General features: G+C 45.7%; 2 protein-coding genes across 3 annotated transcripts in view; one reads left to right on the top strand and one right to left on the bottom strand.

Annotated features, from left to right (window-relative positions):
- The window catches only part of LOC143767606 (uncharacterized), a 31,180-nt gene extending 25,371 nt beyond the window's left edge, over positions 1-5,809 (bottom strand). Inside the window, exon 1 of the mRNA XM_077256035.1 lies at positions 5,777-5,809. Coding sequence (XP_077112150.1) covers positions 5,777-5,803 — 27 coding nt within the window. The 5' untranslated portion in view covers positions 5,804-5,809. The remainder of the gene's footprint in view (positions 1-5,776) is intronic.
- A 22-nt stretch (positions 5,810-5,831) lies between these two features.
- The window catches only part of LOC143767615 (uncharacterized), a 30,414-nt gene continuing 22,320 nt past the window's right edge, over positions 5,832-13,925 (top strand). Inside the window, exons 1-5 of one of the 2 annotated variants that reach the window (XM_077256053.1) lie at positions 5,832-5,960; positions 12,270-12,419; positions 12,549-12,728; positions 12,812-12,935; positions 13,019-13,116. In XM_077256053.1, coding sequence (XP_077112168.1) covers positions 12,342-12,419; positions 12,549-12,728; positions 12,812-12,935; positions 13,019-13,116 — 480 coding nt within the window. In that variant the 5' untranslated portion in view covers positions 5,832-5,960; positions 12,270-12,341. Of the gene's footprint in view, positions 5,961-12,230; positions 12,420-12,548; positions 12,729-12,811; positions 12,936-13,018; positions 13,117-13,925 lie in introns of both variants that reach the window. The other variant, XM_077256052.1, reaches the window with a different exon arrangement.

Here is a 13,925-nt window from a genome sequence, read left to right on the forward strand (position 1 = left end):
TATATTAGGGGATGCTTTATACTATAGAGGCTGCCTATGGGGGTTCATTATATTAAAGGGAACCTGTCACCAGGTTTGGCCGTTAAGAGATACGGCCATCACCTTTCAGGGATTATCTACAGCATTCTATAATACTGTATATCTGCACCCAACCTGACGTGTAAGAGAAGAAAAATAACTTTTATTATACTCACCTGCGGGGCGGTCTGGTCCGAGGGGTGATGCTCATCTTGGTCCAGCGCCTCCCATCTTCTTATTATCACCCTCCTCCTGCTTGCTTCATGTGGATGATGCCTCATTGCATCATCCACACAGGCTCCCCGGCATCGCACTCCTGCGCAGGCGTACTTATCTGCCCTGTTGAGGGCAGAGCAAAGTACTGCAGAGCGCAGATGCCGCGGCTCTTTGACTTGCAACATCCCTCAGACTGGACTGCCCTGCAGATGATTAAAATAAAAGGTCTTTTTCTTCTCTTAGAGGTCGGGTTGGGGGCAGATATACAGCATTATAGAATGCTGTATATCAGCCCTGAAAGGTGATGGTCGTAACTTATATAGGCCAAAACTGGTGACAGGTTCCCTTCAAGGGCTGCATTATACCATAGAGTCTGCCTATGGGGAGTGTATTATACTATATGGAATCTGCCTATGGAGAGTGTGTTATACTATATAGAGTCTGCCTAATGGGGGCTGCATTATACTATAAAGTCTGCCTATGGAGAGTGCATTATACCATATGGAGGCCTATGAGGAGTGCATTATACTATATTGAGGATTGTCTGGTGCATTATACTATATGGAGGCCATCTACGTTGCCATTATACAGTGTGGAGATTACACTGTTGGAGCTATCAAACCATTTAGGGAATACTAAGGGGTCAGTATATATACAGAGTGAGGGGGCATTATCTACTATATAATTGTCTAAGGGTCACTTCCGTCTTTCTGTCTGTCTGTCTTTCTGTTTGTATGTAACGGAAATCCCAAGTCGCTGATTGTTCGCGGCAAAACGGCAACGACCAATCAGCGACGGGCACAGTCCGGCGGCGAAATGGCCGCTCCCTACTCCCCTGCCGTCAGTGCCCGCTCCATACTCCCCTCCAGTCAGCGCTCACTCAGGGTTAATGGCAGCGTTAACGGACCGCGGTGTAACGCACTCCGTTAACGCTGCTATTAACCCTGTGTGACCAACTTTTTACTATTGATGCTGCCTATGAAGCATCAATAGTAAAGAGATCTAATGTTAAAAATAATTAAAAAAATAAAAAATCATTATACATTCCGTCGGCCCCCGGATACAGCCGAGACCTTTCCCGCTCCTCACGACGCTCCGGTGACCGGTCCATGCATTGTGGTCTCGGTCTCGCGGGATGATGACGTAGCGGCCACGGCTGGATCCGGGGGCCAACGGAGGGTAAGTATATAGCTATTTTTTATTTTAATTCTTTTTTTAACAGGGATATGGTGCCCACATTGCTATATACTACGTTGCCTGTGTTATATACTGCATGGGCAGTGTTATATACTACGTCTCTGTGCTATATACTACGTGGCTGTGCAATAGATTACGTGGCTGTGCAATATACTACGTGGCTGTGCAATATATTACGTGGCTGGGCAATATACTACGTGGCTGGGCAATATACTACATGTCTGTGCTATATACTACATGTCTGTGCTATATACTACGTGGCTGGGCAATATACTACATGGGCTGTGCTATATACTACGTGGCTGGGCAATATACTACGTGGCTGTGCTATATACTACGTGGCTGTGTTATATACTACGTGGGCTGTTATATACTACGTGGGCTGTTATATACTACGTGGGCTGTTATATACTACATGGGCTGTGTCATATCCTACGTGGCTGGGCAATATACTACGTAACTGGGCAATATACTACGTGGCTGGGCAATATACTACGTGGCTGTGCTATATACTACGTGGGCTGTATTATATACTACATGGACTGTGTTATATACTACGTGGACTGTGTTATACGCTACTTGGCTGTGCTATATTTCTCTGCTGTATCTGTGCATTATGAATCGTGGTATGTGATAAAGAGGGGGGCCCACTGAGACTTCTTTCGCCCGGGGCCCTCAAAAACCTGGAGCCGGCCCTGGCTTCACTGATTGGTCACGCCCGGCCGTGAACAATCAGCGACAGGCGCAGTCCGCCCGCGAATTGGGCGGAATTTGAATAATGCTTTGCTAATAGGTCGCGGCCGGCTGAATCCTGTGTATAAATTGCATTATTCTGAAAACTTCATAAATAAACTACATACATATTCTAGAATACCTGAGGTGTTAGAATCGGGCCATCTAGTACTGTGTATAAGAGAGCATCATACTGTGTATAGGGGAGCTGTACAGGGGGGAGACTTGGGACATTATAAAATGTAAAGTGGGCACTTACTGTTATAGGGGAACTCAGGTTACTGTGACTGTCAAAGGGGCACATAGGGGGCATTAATACTTTCTAGGGGCAAAATGTGGGTAGTGTTTTCTAGGGCACTTGCACCTGGCATTGCTGTATTCTAGAGGGGTGCTTTAGAATTTAGAGATCACAGAGAACCACACAGCAGGTGCAGTAATAGGGACATACGACAGCAGCGGCTCAGTATTGGGGTATCAGGTGCAGTAATAGGGACACATACGGCAGCAGCGGCTCAGTATTGGGGTATCAGGTGCAGTAATAGGGACACATACGGCAGCAGCGGCTCAGTATTGGGGTATCAGGTGGAGTAATAGGGACACATATGGCAGCAGCAGCTCAGTATTGGGGCATCAGGTGCAGTAATAGGGACACATATCGCAGCAGCGGCTCAGTATTGGGGTATGAGGTGGAGTAATAGGGACACATACGGCAGCAATGGCTCATTATTGGGGTATCAGGTGTAGTAATAGGGTCACATACGGCTGCAGCAGCTCAGTATTGGGGTATCAGGGGCAGTAATAGGGACACATACGGCAGCAGCGGCTCAGTATTGGGGTATCAGGTGCAGAAATAGGGACATATGGCAGCAGCAGCTCAGTATTGGGGTATCAGCGGCAGTAATAGGGTCACATACGGCAGCAGCGGCTCAGTATTGGGGTATCAGGGGCAGTAATAGGGACACATACGGCAGTAGCGGCTCAGTATTGGGGTATCAGGTGTAGTAATGGGGACACATACGGCAGCAGCGGCTCAGTATTGGGGTATCAGGGGCAGTAACAGGGACACACGGCAGCAGCGGCTCAGTATTGGGGTATCAGGGGCAGTAACAGGGACACATACAGCAGCAGCGGCTCAGTATTGGGGTATCAGGTGCAGTAATAGGGACACATATGGCAGCAGCGGCTCAGTATTGTGGTATCAGGGGCAGTAATAGGGGCACATACGGCAGCAGCGGCTCAGTATTGGGGTATCAGGTGCAGTAATAGGGACACATACGGCAGCAGCGGCTCAGTATTGGGGTATCAGGTGCAGTAATAGGGACACATACGGCAGCAGTGGCTCAGTGTTGGGGTATCAGGGGCAGTAATAGGGTCACATATGGCAGCAGCGGCTCAGTATTGGGGTATGAGGTGGAGTAATAGGGACACATACGGCAGCAACGGCTCATTATTGGGGTATCAGGTGTAGTAATAGGGTCACATATGGCAGCAGCAGCTCAGTATTGGGGTATCAGGGGCAGTAATAGGGACACATACGGCAGCAGCGGCTCAGTATTGGGGTATCAGGTGCAGTAATAGGGACACATACGGCAGCAGCGGCTCAGTATTGGGGTATCAGGTGCAGTAATAGGGACACATACGGCAGCAGCGGCTCAGTATTGGGGTATCAGGTGCAGTAATAGGGACACATACGGCAGTAGCGGCTCAGTATTGGGGTATCAGGGGCAGTAATAGGGACACATACGGCAGCAGCGGCTCAGTATTGGGGTATCAGGTGCAGTAATAGGGACACATACGGCAGCAGCGGCTCAGTATTGGGGTATCAGGGGCAGTAATAGGAACACATACGGCAGCAGCGGCTCAGTATTGGGGTATCAGGGGCAGTAATAGGAACACATACGGCAGCAGCGGCTCAGTATTGTGGTATCAGGGGCAGTAATAGGGACACATACGGCAGCAGCGGCTCAGTATTGGGGTATCAGGGGCAGTAATAGGGACACATACGGCAGCAGCGGCTCAGTATTGGGGTATCAGGGGCAGTAATAGGGACACATACGGCAGCAGCGGCTCAGTATTGGGGTATCAGGGGCAGTAATAGGGACACATACGGCAGCAGCGGCTCAGTATTGGGGTATCAGGTGTAGTAATAGGGACACATACGGCAGCAGCGGCTCAGTATTGGGGTATCGACAGGATGAGGAGTTTGTGCAGGTTGGGAATAGATGGTGATAGGGCTGGAATATGAGAATTGAAATGTGTCTTTGTTGTATTCTCTGCAGACGAGTCCTGGCTGGAAGAAGTTGTCATGTCGGTCTGGGCCAGATAGAAAGGATGGGGAAAATGAAAGAACGTCAGCGGTAAGTCACCATCTGTAACTGTGCAGTGATCTGTTATATGTTCTGTAGGGCTGGTATCTACCACTGACCATATGGCGGTAATATCTACACTCACCGGCCACTTTATTAGGTACACCTGTCCAACTTCTTGTTAACACTTAATTTCTAATCAGCCAATCACATGGCGGCAACTCAGTGCATTTAGGCATGTAGACATGGTCAAGACAATCTCCTGCAGTTCAAACCGAGCATCAGTATGGGGAAGAAAGGTGATTTGAGTGCCTTTGAACGTGGCATGGTTGTTGGTGCCAGAAGGGCTGGTCTGAGTATTTCAGAAACTGCTGATCTACTGGGATTTTCACGCACAACCATCTCTAGGGTTTACAGAGAATGGTCCGAAAAAGAAAAAAAATCCAGTGAGCGGCAGTTCTGTGGGCGGAAATGCCTTGTTGATGCCAGAGGTCAGAGGAGAATGGGCAGACTGGTTCGAGCTGATAGAAAGGCAACAGTGACTCAAATCGCCACCCGTTACAACCAAGGTAGGCCTAAGAGCATCTCTGAACGCACAGTGCGTCGAACTTTGAGGCAGATGGGCTACAGCAGCAGAAGACCACACCGGGTACCACTCCTTTCAGCTAAGAACAGGAAACTGAGGCTACAATTTGTACAAGCTCATCGAAATTGGACAGTAGAAGATTGGAAAAACGTTGCTTGGTCTGATGAGTCTCGATTTCTGCTGCGACATTCGGATGGTAGGGTCAGAATTTGGCGTAAACAACATGAAAGCATGGATCCATCCTGCCTTGTATGGAGCATCTTTGGGATGTGCAGCCGACAAATCTGCGGCAACTGTGTGATGCCATCATGTCAATATGGACCAAAATCTCTGAGGAATGCTTCCAGCACCTTGTTGAATCTATGCCACGAAGAATTGAGGCAGTTCTGAAGGCAAAAGGGGGTCCAACCCGTTACTAGCATGGTGTACCTAATAAAGTGGCCGGTGAGTGTATGTTGGTCTTTATATAGAGATTATCTTCAGTAGCAGCGCGGTCATCTGCTGAGGTTCTCCTCCAGTATTAGGGGCGTCACCCAGCTGTAATCATGGTTACCGGGTTAGGGGCCCACTCAGAAGTTTCGCCCCCTGAACCAAAACCCTAGCTACACCTCTGTGTTACATCACTGTTCACACCACACAGAGACCCCCAAAGAGCCTCAGTGCTGAAGGGGTTAATGTCCCCGACACCAGCAACCAGTAATGGGGAATCTCCAGCACCTACCTCCACCTGCAGAGCCGCACTCCACATATATGACTTTTCTGTGCACACAGGACCTGTGATGAGGTCACAGGAGGGGAGGAGTCAGAGGTCACATGATCAGGGGCCTCAGTGTATGCAGGACTCTGCTGTGGTGACTGGTGAGAAGTATTCCGCTCCTCTGCTGGTGCTGCTCCTTTAAGAACAGGTAAGGTTGAAAAACGTAGAACAATTCCCCCCATTAAGTGATTGGATCCCCCCAGATCTTCCATAGACCTTAGTGATATTACAGACGGGAGATTCCAAGAGCGCTAGATTCAGGGGTAATCCTAGTGCTGACTGAGCCGTGCGCCTCCATCTAAGAGAGCGGCCACAACCCCAGACGATGCAGCGGCCGGAGCAATGTTAGGCTACGTTCACATTTGCGCCGCAGCGCACAACGCAAACAAAAACGCGGCAAAACGCACGCTAAAACGCTGCGTTTTGCGCCGCATGCGTCCTTTTTGGCCGAAAGTTGGACGCAAAAAAAATGCAACTTGAAGCGTTTCTTGCGTCCAACGCTTGCGGCCATGCGGCGCAAAATGCAGCACAACGCATGTCCATGCGCCCCCATGTTAAATATAGGGGCGCATGACGCATGCGGCGCCGCTGCGGCGCTGACCGCAAATGTGAACGTAGCCTTATTGATGGAGGGAATTTCTGAGAGCAGCAAATTAATGAAGAATGTTTTACCGGAACCTCCTGGGCATCAAGGAGAACCGTCTCCTATTCCCACCTGGAATCTGAGCCATAATTGCCAAATCCCCCGATCTGTGGTCATCAACCAGAAGAGACTTATTTACTGGGACAAATCCTCTCATCTTCCCCAAATCCTGGCTTTTCCCTCCCAGAATATCTCTCCCATAACACACAGGCTGGTGGAGCTGGTGCCGGTGACCTGATGCTATTAGAGGGTCACTACTGACACATTGGCTCCTTTCTTCTAGAGTCAGGAGGACTGTGGTGGATCTGTCGGCAGTGACATTTATGGCTAAGTCCGGATGACCTCTCCTGTGCTCTCTATGAATATCTCCTCTAGGATATTCCGTGTATTTGTCCCACAGAGTCCGGGGATTGGAAGGTGCACAGGCTGTAGGTATTATAGGGAGCAGGTTAGAAGATGAGGAGGAAAGCGAGTGATGGACACCTCCTGCAATGTCAGGTCCCAGTGTGGACCATCCTCCATCAGACCACGCTTTGGGCATGGCCTCCCTGTAAGTGTTTGTTGGTTCAGCTGTATGCACAGAAGACGCTCTCCACCTTGGCATACAGATCTACTATACATTGATGAGAAAGTTGCCTCCATTGTTGTCTGGTCATTATTTGGTAGGTGTAGAAGTCCATAGCTGATATTTTATTGGTTGGTTTATTGGTCGGCCTCGCAGTGTTGGGATCAGTCTGTTAGATTATATATAATGAAACCTGGCACTCAACTTTTTTAACTGGAAATATATTTATTATCAGCAACAAAAACGTTTCGGTCCCGGACTGGACCTTCATCAGTTACTGAAAGTGCAAATCAAACAATATACAAAAATTGAAATAATATACAGAAATGAAAAAGGTAAACAAACAAATTGAAATAAACAAAGTATATACAAAGCTGGACATCCAGTATATATAGGATATGGCAAAATAGCTATTAAGGTAGTACAAAAAACATTCAGAACCGTCCAATATTGGCACAATGCTACCTAGGGTAGTGGATGGCTTATACAGTCATGGCCAAAAGTATTCACACCCTTGAAATTCTGTCAGATAATACTCAGTTTCTTCCTGAAAATGATTGCAATCACAAATTCTTTGGTATTATTATCTTCATTTAATGTGTCTTAAATGAAAAAACACAAAAGAGAATGAAACAAAAAGCAAAACATTGATCATTTCACACAAAACTTCAAAAATGGGCCAGACAGAAGTATTGGCACCCTCAGCCTAATACTTGGTTGCACAACCTTTAGCCAAAATAACTGCGACCAACCGCTTCCGGTAACCATCAATGAGTTTCTTACAATGCTCTGCTGGAATTTTAGACCATTCTTCTTTGGCAGACTGCTCCAGGTCCCTGATATTTGAAGGGTGCCTTCTCCAAACTGCCATTTTTAGATCTCTCCACAGGTGTTCTATGGGATTCAGGTCTGGACTCATTGCTGGCCACCTTAGAAGTCTCCAGTGCTGTCTCTCAAACCATTTTCTAGTGCTTTTTGAAGTGTGTTTTGGGTCATTGTCCTGCTGGAAGACACATGACCTCTGAGGGAGACCTAGCTTTCTCACACTGGGCCCCATATTATGCTGCAAAATTTGTTGGTAGTCTTCAGACTTCATAATGCCATGCACACGACCTGTGTCCAGAAGAAAGGATGGGGTGTTCCGAATAATGGGCGTAAGGACCTTCTCTAGAAACATTGATAGAGGGGACAAAATGGATTCGGTGGATGCCACTATCGGTCTACCCGGGGGATTCTGTAAATTTTTGTGTATCTTGGGTAGAATGTAGAAAACCGGTATAACCGGATTTCTTTTGGTCAAGAATTCAACGGTTTTAGAGTCAAGAATCCCCAATGCGGAATATTTTTGTAATGTGGCCTGTATCTTGATTTGAATATCACCCGTGGGATTCCTACTAAGTTTAGTATATATCGACTCATCCTGTAACTGACGTGCGACTTCTGACAAGTACATGGATTTATCCATGACCACCAAGGCGCCCCCTTTGTCAGCTGCCTTAATTACCAAGTTACTATCCTCCCGGAGGGATCTGAGGGCCTGTGTTTCAACAGTGGACAGATTGGGAGGGAAAAATAGTCTCCCTTTCTCGATGTCATCACGTATATCAAGAAAAGATTTATATACAAAATTAATAAAAGTTTCAACCGCATGTGACCCCTGTGGTGGACGGAAATTGCTTTTGTACCTTAATCCTAACTCGGAGATGGATAGAGGGTTATTAGATAAACCTTCGTCAGGGGGGGAAGGTAGTGTGGTAGAAAAGTATGCCTTCAGTCTAAGAAGGCGAAAAAAAACGTTGCAAATCCATTTCTAATTGGAAGGTCTGACATTTATATGAGGGGCAGAAAGAGTGACCTTTTTGTAACACATTCAGTTCAGCGATGCCCAAGGACCTAGAAGAAATGTTAATCACCAATGATTCCATACCATGGAGCACGTCACCCGCATCCTGTCCGTGTTGTCGTTTCTGCTGCCGCCCCCGCCTCGTTTTCTTTGTGGGAACCGGCGCTTTTGTCCTAAAAAAGGAACCTGGCTGGAAGAAGGTGCGTCCCGTTCTGCATCGGATCCCGAGGTCGAGAAGTCTGTTGAAGATCTTGGATTCCGTGGGGGTGGACGTCTTGTAGAGGAGTTGTCGTGCCATCGATAGATTTGGTTCTGTTCGTAATCGATGGTGTCTCTGGAGAACTTGCTTCTTTTATGATTTTCTGTGTCTCTCTTGTGTTGTTCAATTCGGACCTGGATCTGTGCTTTGAGTGCGCTGAGCTCCTCGGATGTACCTGCTGAAGTCAGCTGTGCTTCGATGTTTTTGATCTCTGCTGCGTTGGCCTCAATCTTCTTGTGTAGGAACTCCACCGTAAGGGTCATCAGGTCAAAGGAACATTTGTTTAGAATTTGTATATACTTAGAACAATAGTCGGAGTTATCATGAAATAGTGTGGGACGTAGTGCAACCCTCAGCCCCCTGGTAATGCGCTTAACCCTTAGATACTCAGGGTAGCGCAATGGAGCTCAATGCTGACCTGGTGCCGGAGTGCCTTTTCTAGATCTCGACCACGTGTCTCGTGCGGTGGACTTTTTAGAAAGTCACATGAGAAAGTCGATTGTGCTAAAATATTGGAAGATTCTTCCGTGTTATAAGAAAACGTATCTGAGGACGTAGCCATCTATGGCGTGCAAACACGTAGAGGAGATATAGCTTAATCAAGAAACGTGTGCACTGCCCTTACACTTATGGTGCTCAGGTAGGTTCCAACACCATGACAATATATAATGAAACCTGGCACTCAACTTTTTTAACTGGAAATATATTTATTATCAGCAACAAAAACGTTTCGGTCCCGGACTGGACCTTCATCAGTTACTGAAAGTGCAAATCAAACAATATACAAAAATTTAAATAATATTCAGACGGTTCTGAATGTTTTTTGTACTACCTTAATAGCTATTTTGCCATATCCTATATATACTGGATATCCAGCTTTGTATATACTTTGTTTATTTCAATTTGTTTGTTTACCTTTTTCATTTCTGTATATTATTTCAATTTTTGTATATTGTTTGATTTGCACTTTCAGTAACTGATGAAGGTCCAGTCCGGGACCGAAACGTTTTTGTTGCTGATAATAAATATATTGCCAGTTAAAAAAGTTGAGTGCCAGGTTTCATTATATATTGTCATGGTGTTGGAACCTACCTGAGCACCATAAGTGTAAGGGCAGTGCACACGTTTCTTGATAATGCGTTAGTTAATGGCCATTCCACAATATTATCGGATATTGCAGAGCATCATATGATCTATGTGTTTCTGTAATACGCTGAACATGTTCTCTCCGTCGCTGAATAATTATATCTCGGCTTAGAAAGTCCCGTCCAACCATTACAATAGCTACTTCATTAACACTGGGGGAAGTAAATCTCCTTTTGTGCCACCAACCGGTGTCTTGTCTCCTCTTATTACAGCCTGATATTTCGCACTTGGCATTCTTTCTAAGGCCAGGTTCACACTGCGTTGCAGGTGTCCGTTAGACGGACTACGTTACACAGCGGCATAACGGTGTAACGCAGTCCGTTAACGCCGCTATTAATTCCTATGTCGGACGCATCGCTAGCGCATGCCCACAATGGGCGTGTGCTAGCGATGTGCCGTCATTGATTGACCGACCCTGGGACGCGGGCTGCAGCATTTCCGGGTCCGTCACTGCTAGCGCGCTGACATACCAGCACTTGCATTAACTGCAGGCCGTTAACGCATGTGTTGAGCGGGCTGCTATTAACGCAGTGTGAACCTGGCCTAAGGCTGTATTATAAAGGTTTACTAACTGATTGTGTTGATGGAAAAATCTTTGCAGATTAAAAACAATGTCTTTCTGTCTCAGGTATAAATTCACAATGCCGATCAGCTTGTATCTGTTCATCTCCCAAACAGTAAATTTGTAAAAATGTTGGGTCCTGATTTGCTACAGGAAGCATTGAACCCATTTTGTAATATATTTGTCTCTGGACTTTAAAAGTCGGCATAAATCCTGCTTCCTTAAGTCCAGCTGTTGTACCAGAGGATGTCATCTGGAAAGATGAATTGTGTCTCCTAATACTTAACAGTAAATGCTTAGACTCATGTGTTGTTCCCAATATGTATGAAAAAAGTGGTTTGGAAGGTAGACTTAAAGGTGGCAAATTGACTTTACCATTGACCACCACACACCAGGAGATTTAAAGTTAAACTTTTTTGCTTGACAATGTTCCCATATTACGTCCATTTTGCATATTATGACTTTAAGATGTGACCTATAGTCCTGAATTTGGTCGTAGCGAAACGCTTCCAAACTCAAGTCAGCCTGCCTACGTCATTTTGACGACTTTCATCCTTTTTGTTCAGAGGTTTCCGCTGCCTTTGATTCAGCCTGTCTCACCCATTTCCTTTCAAGCCAGAGCTCACATTGTTCACTTGTCTCAGCTGTTTGAGAAGGTTTAATTTCTTAGCCTTTGGATTAAATTGCCCAATAGTTGGTCATTTTTTGGGCAGCATTTTAAAAACCAGTAATCATCTCACACTTATCAGAGATCTAATAAGTGAACCTATATATAAAGCAATAAATATGTGACTGCCTCAGTCAAACTGTTGTAGTTGTCCATATCAACCAATCAGAGCTCAGCTTTCACTTTATCTCAGTAGCTTAATGCTGAAAACTGCACCCTGGTTGCTATAGGTAACCAGAACGATCTTACTGTGAGGCAATTTTCATTAATGAGGCCCCAGTTATTTCTGCAACAACCGATGCTATAATTACCGAATTTAGAACGTCTTATCAGTTTGCCCCACCTTAGCGACTATATGGTTGCTGCCCCTTTAAAAGAAACTCTTTGGGTGCTGTCCCTCTAAATCTTTTGGACAACAACTCTCATTTTGCATTCAACACACAGACATCCATTTTCTCCTTTATTTCTATGGAGTCTTCCGGGGGCCAAATCTCGTGAAGGGGGGAAATTTTGAGTTTTAATGTTCACAGTATTTTTAGTCTGGTGTTAAAGACGGGACGTACAAAATTTACTGAAACCGAGTGAAAAATGTGGTTTTATATTCCACGGTCTACCATACACAGATGTTCTGCTTTATAAATATAGATGTAAAAAAACAAAACAAAATACTGTAAAATAATAAATCTCCTCATATGTTTCCCTTATTATCTCCAGTAATTGTATTATTACACAGGATTCGTATGATGTTACATCGGCTCATCGGCTCATTCAGGTCTCTACAATATCGGATCCTATCAGTGAAGATCTTCTATATAAGAGAATTTTCCTGATTTTCCCATCAAAGATGAATATGGACAGAGACAAGATGGTGGAGAGGATATTACACCTCACCCTAGAGATCCTCTTCCGGCTTACTGGAAAGGTAAGAGATTCTGATGACGTCACATTACATCATTCTTATCTATGAGAATAACAGATGGACAGAACTGGAGAGGTGAGGACTCTGGGAATGTCTGTAGTGAGATTTATTACTGTGTCTCTCCATAACCAGGATTACACAGTAGTGAAGAAAACCTCTAGTGAGCGCTGTCAGGACCCTGTGTCTGAGGGATGGGGGAGACCCCAGAGCCCAATCATGGAGCCTCCACCTCACCCCCTGACACATGAGGACAGCAATGACCAGAAGATCCTAGAACTCATCTACAAGATGATTGAGCTGCTGACTGGAGAGGTGACACTGCTGGGAATGCTGGGACATTATATAGTAACACTATGAAGGGATCGGGGGGATGACGGTATCATTGTATGTGTCAGGTTCCTATAAGGTGTCAGGATGTCGCCGTCTATTTCTCCATGGAGGAGTGGGAGTATATAGAAGGACACAAAGACCTGTACAAGGACGTCATCATGGAGGTTCCCCAGCTCCTCACATCACCAGGTAATAGACAGGACTAAATACACACGGCCTATAATTATCTGTGTGTACAGAATGAATTCAGTCCCTGTATGTGTTTCCTCCAGATCTATCCAGTATGAGGACAACACCAGATAGATGTCCCTGTCCTCTTCTTCCACAGGACTGTAAACAGGAAGATTCCAATGTTCCTCAGGATCATCAGGTAGGTGGAGAGAAGATGTCATGAGATCTCTCCTATGATGTGTAGATGGCTGTGAAGGTCTTGTTTTATCCACCAGTATTATATGTGTTATACTTGTGTAATGAGAATAGTGGAGATAATAATAATCTTTATATAGCGCCAATATATTCCGCAGCATTTTACAGTTTAACAGTTTCAAACCCAACAGTCATAAGTAGCAACGTTAACAATACAATAATTAAAGCAAAATAAGACGACCCTGCTCATGAGAGCTTACAATCTACAATGAGGTGGGGGAGACACAAAGTACAGGTGTGTATTTACAATGATAGCCCAGCCATCTTCAGGGGATGGGGGTAGATGGAAGTAGTGAATGGGCTACACACACACACAAACCTAAAATGCCTTTTATTAGGGAACGTGATAGGCCGCTCTGAAGAAATATGTTTTGAGGGGCGCGCCTTAAACTATGCAAATTGTGAATGGTCCTAATTTCTTGGGGTAGAGCATTCCAGAGGATTGGTGTAGCGCTGGAGAAGTCTTGGAGACAGGAGTGGGAGGTACAGATTAGTGCAGAGGTTAGTCGAAAGACTTTTGCAGAGCGCAGCGGTCGGCTAGGCCGATAGACAGAAATAAGGGAGAAGATGTAAGGGGGTGCCGCACTGTGAAGAGCTTTGTGAGTGAGATCAAGTACTTTCAATTGGATTCTATGATGAATGGGGTAGCCAGTGTAAAGACTGGCGAAGAGCAGCTGCATCTGAATACCGATTAGCCAGGTAGAGTATAGACTGAAGAGGGGAAAGTCGAGTAACGGGGAGGCCAATTAATAG

This window comes from Ranitomeya variabilis, chromosome 4, assembly GCF_051348905.1.
Source record: "Ranitomeya variabilis isolate aRanVar5 chromosome 4, aRanVar5.hap1, whole genome shotgun sequence".
Classification (NCBI taxonomy): Eukaryota; Metazoa; Chordata; class Amphibia; order Anura; family Dendrobatidae; genus Ranitomeya; species Ranitomeya variabilis.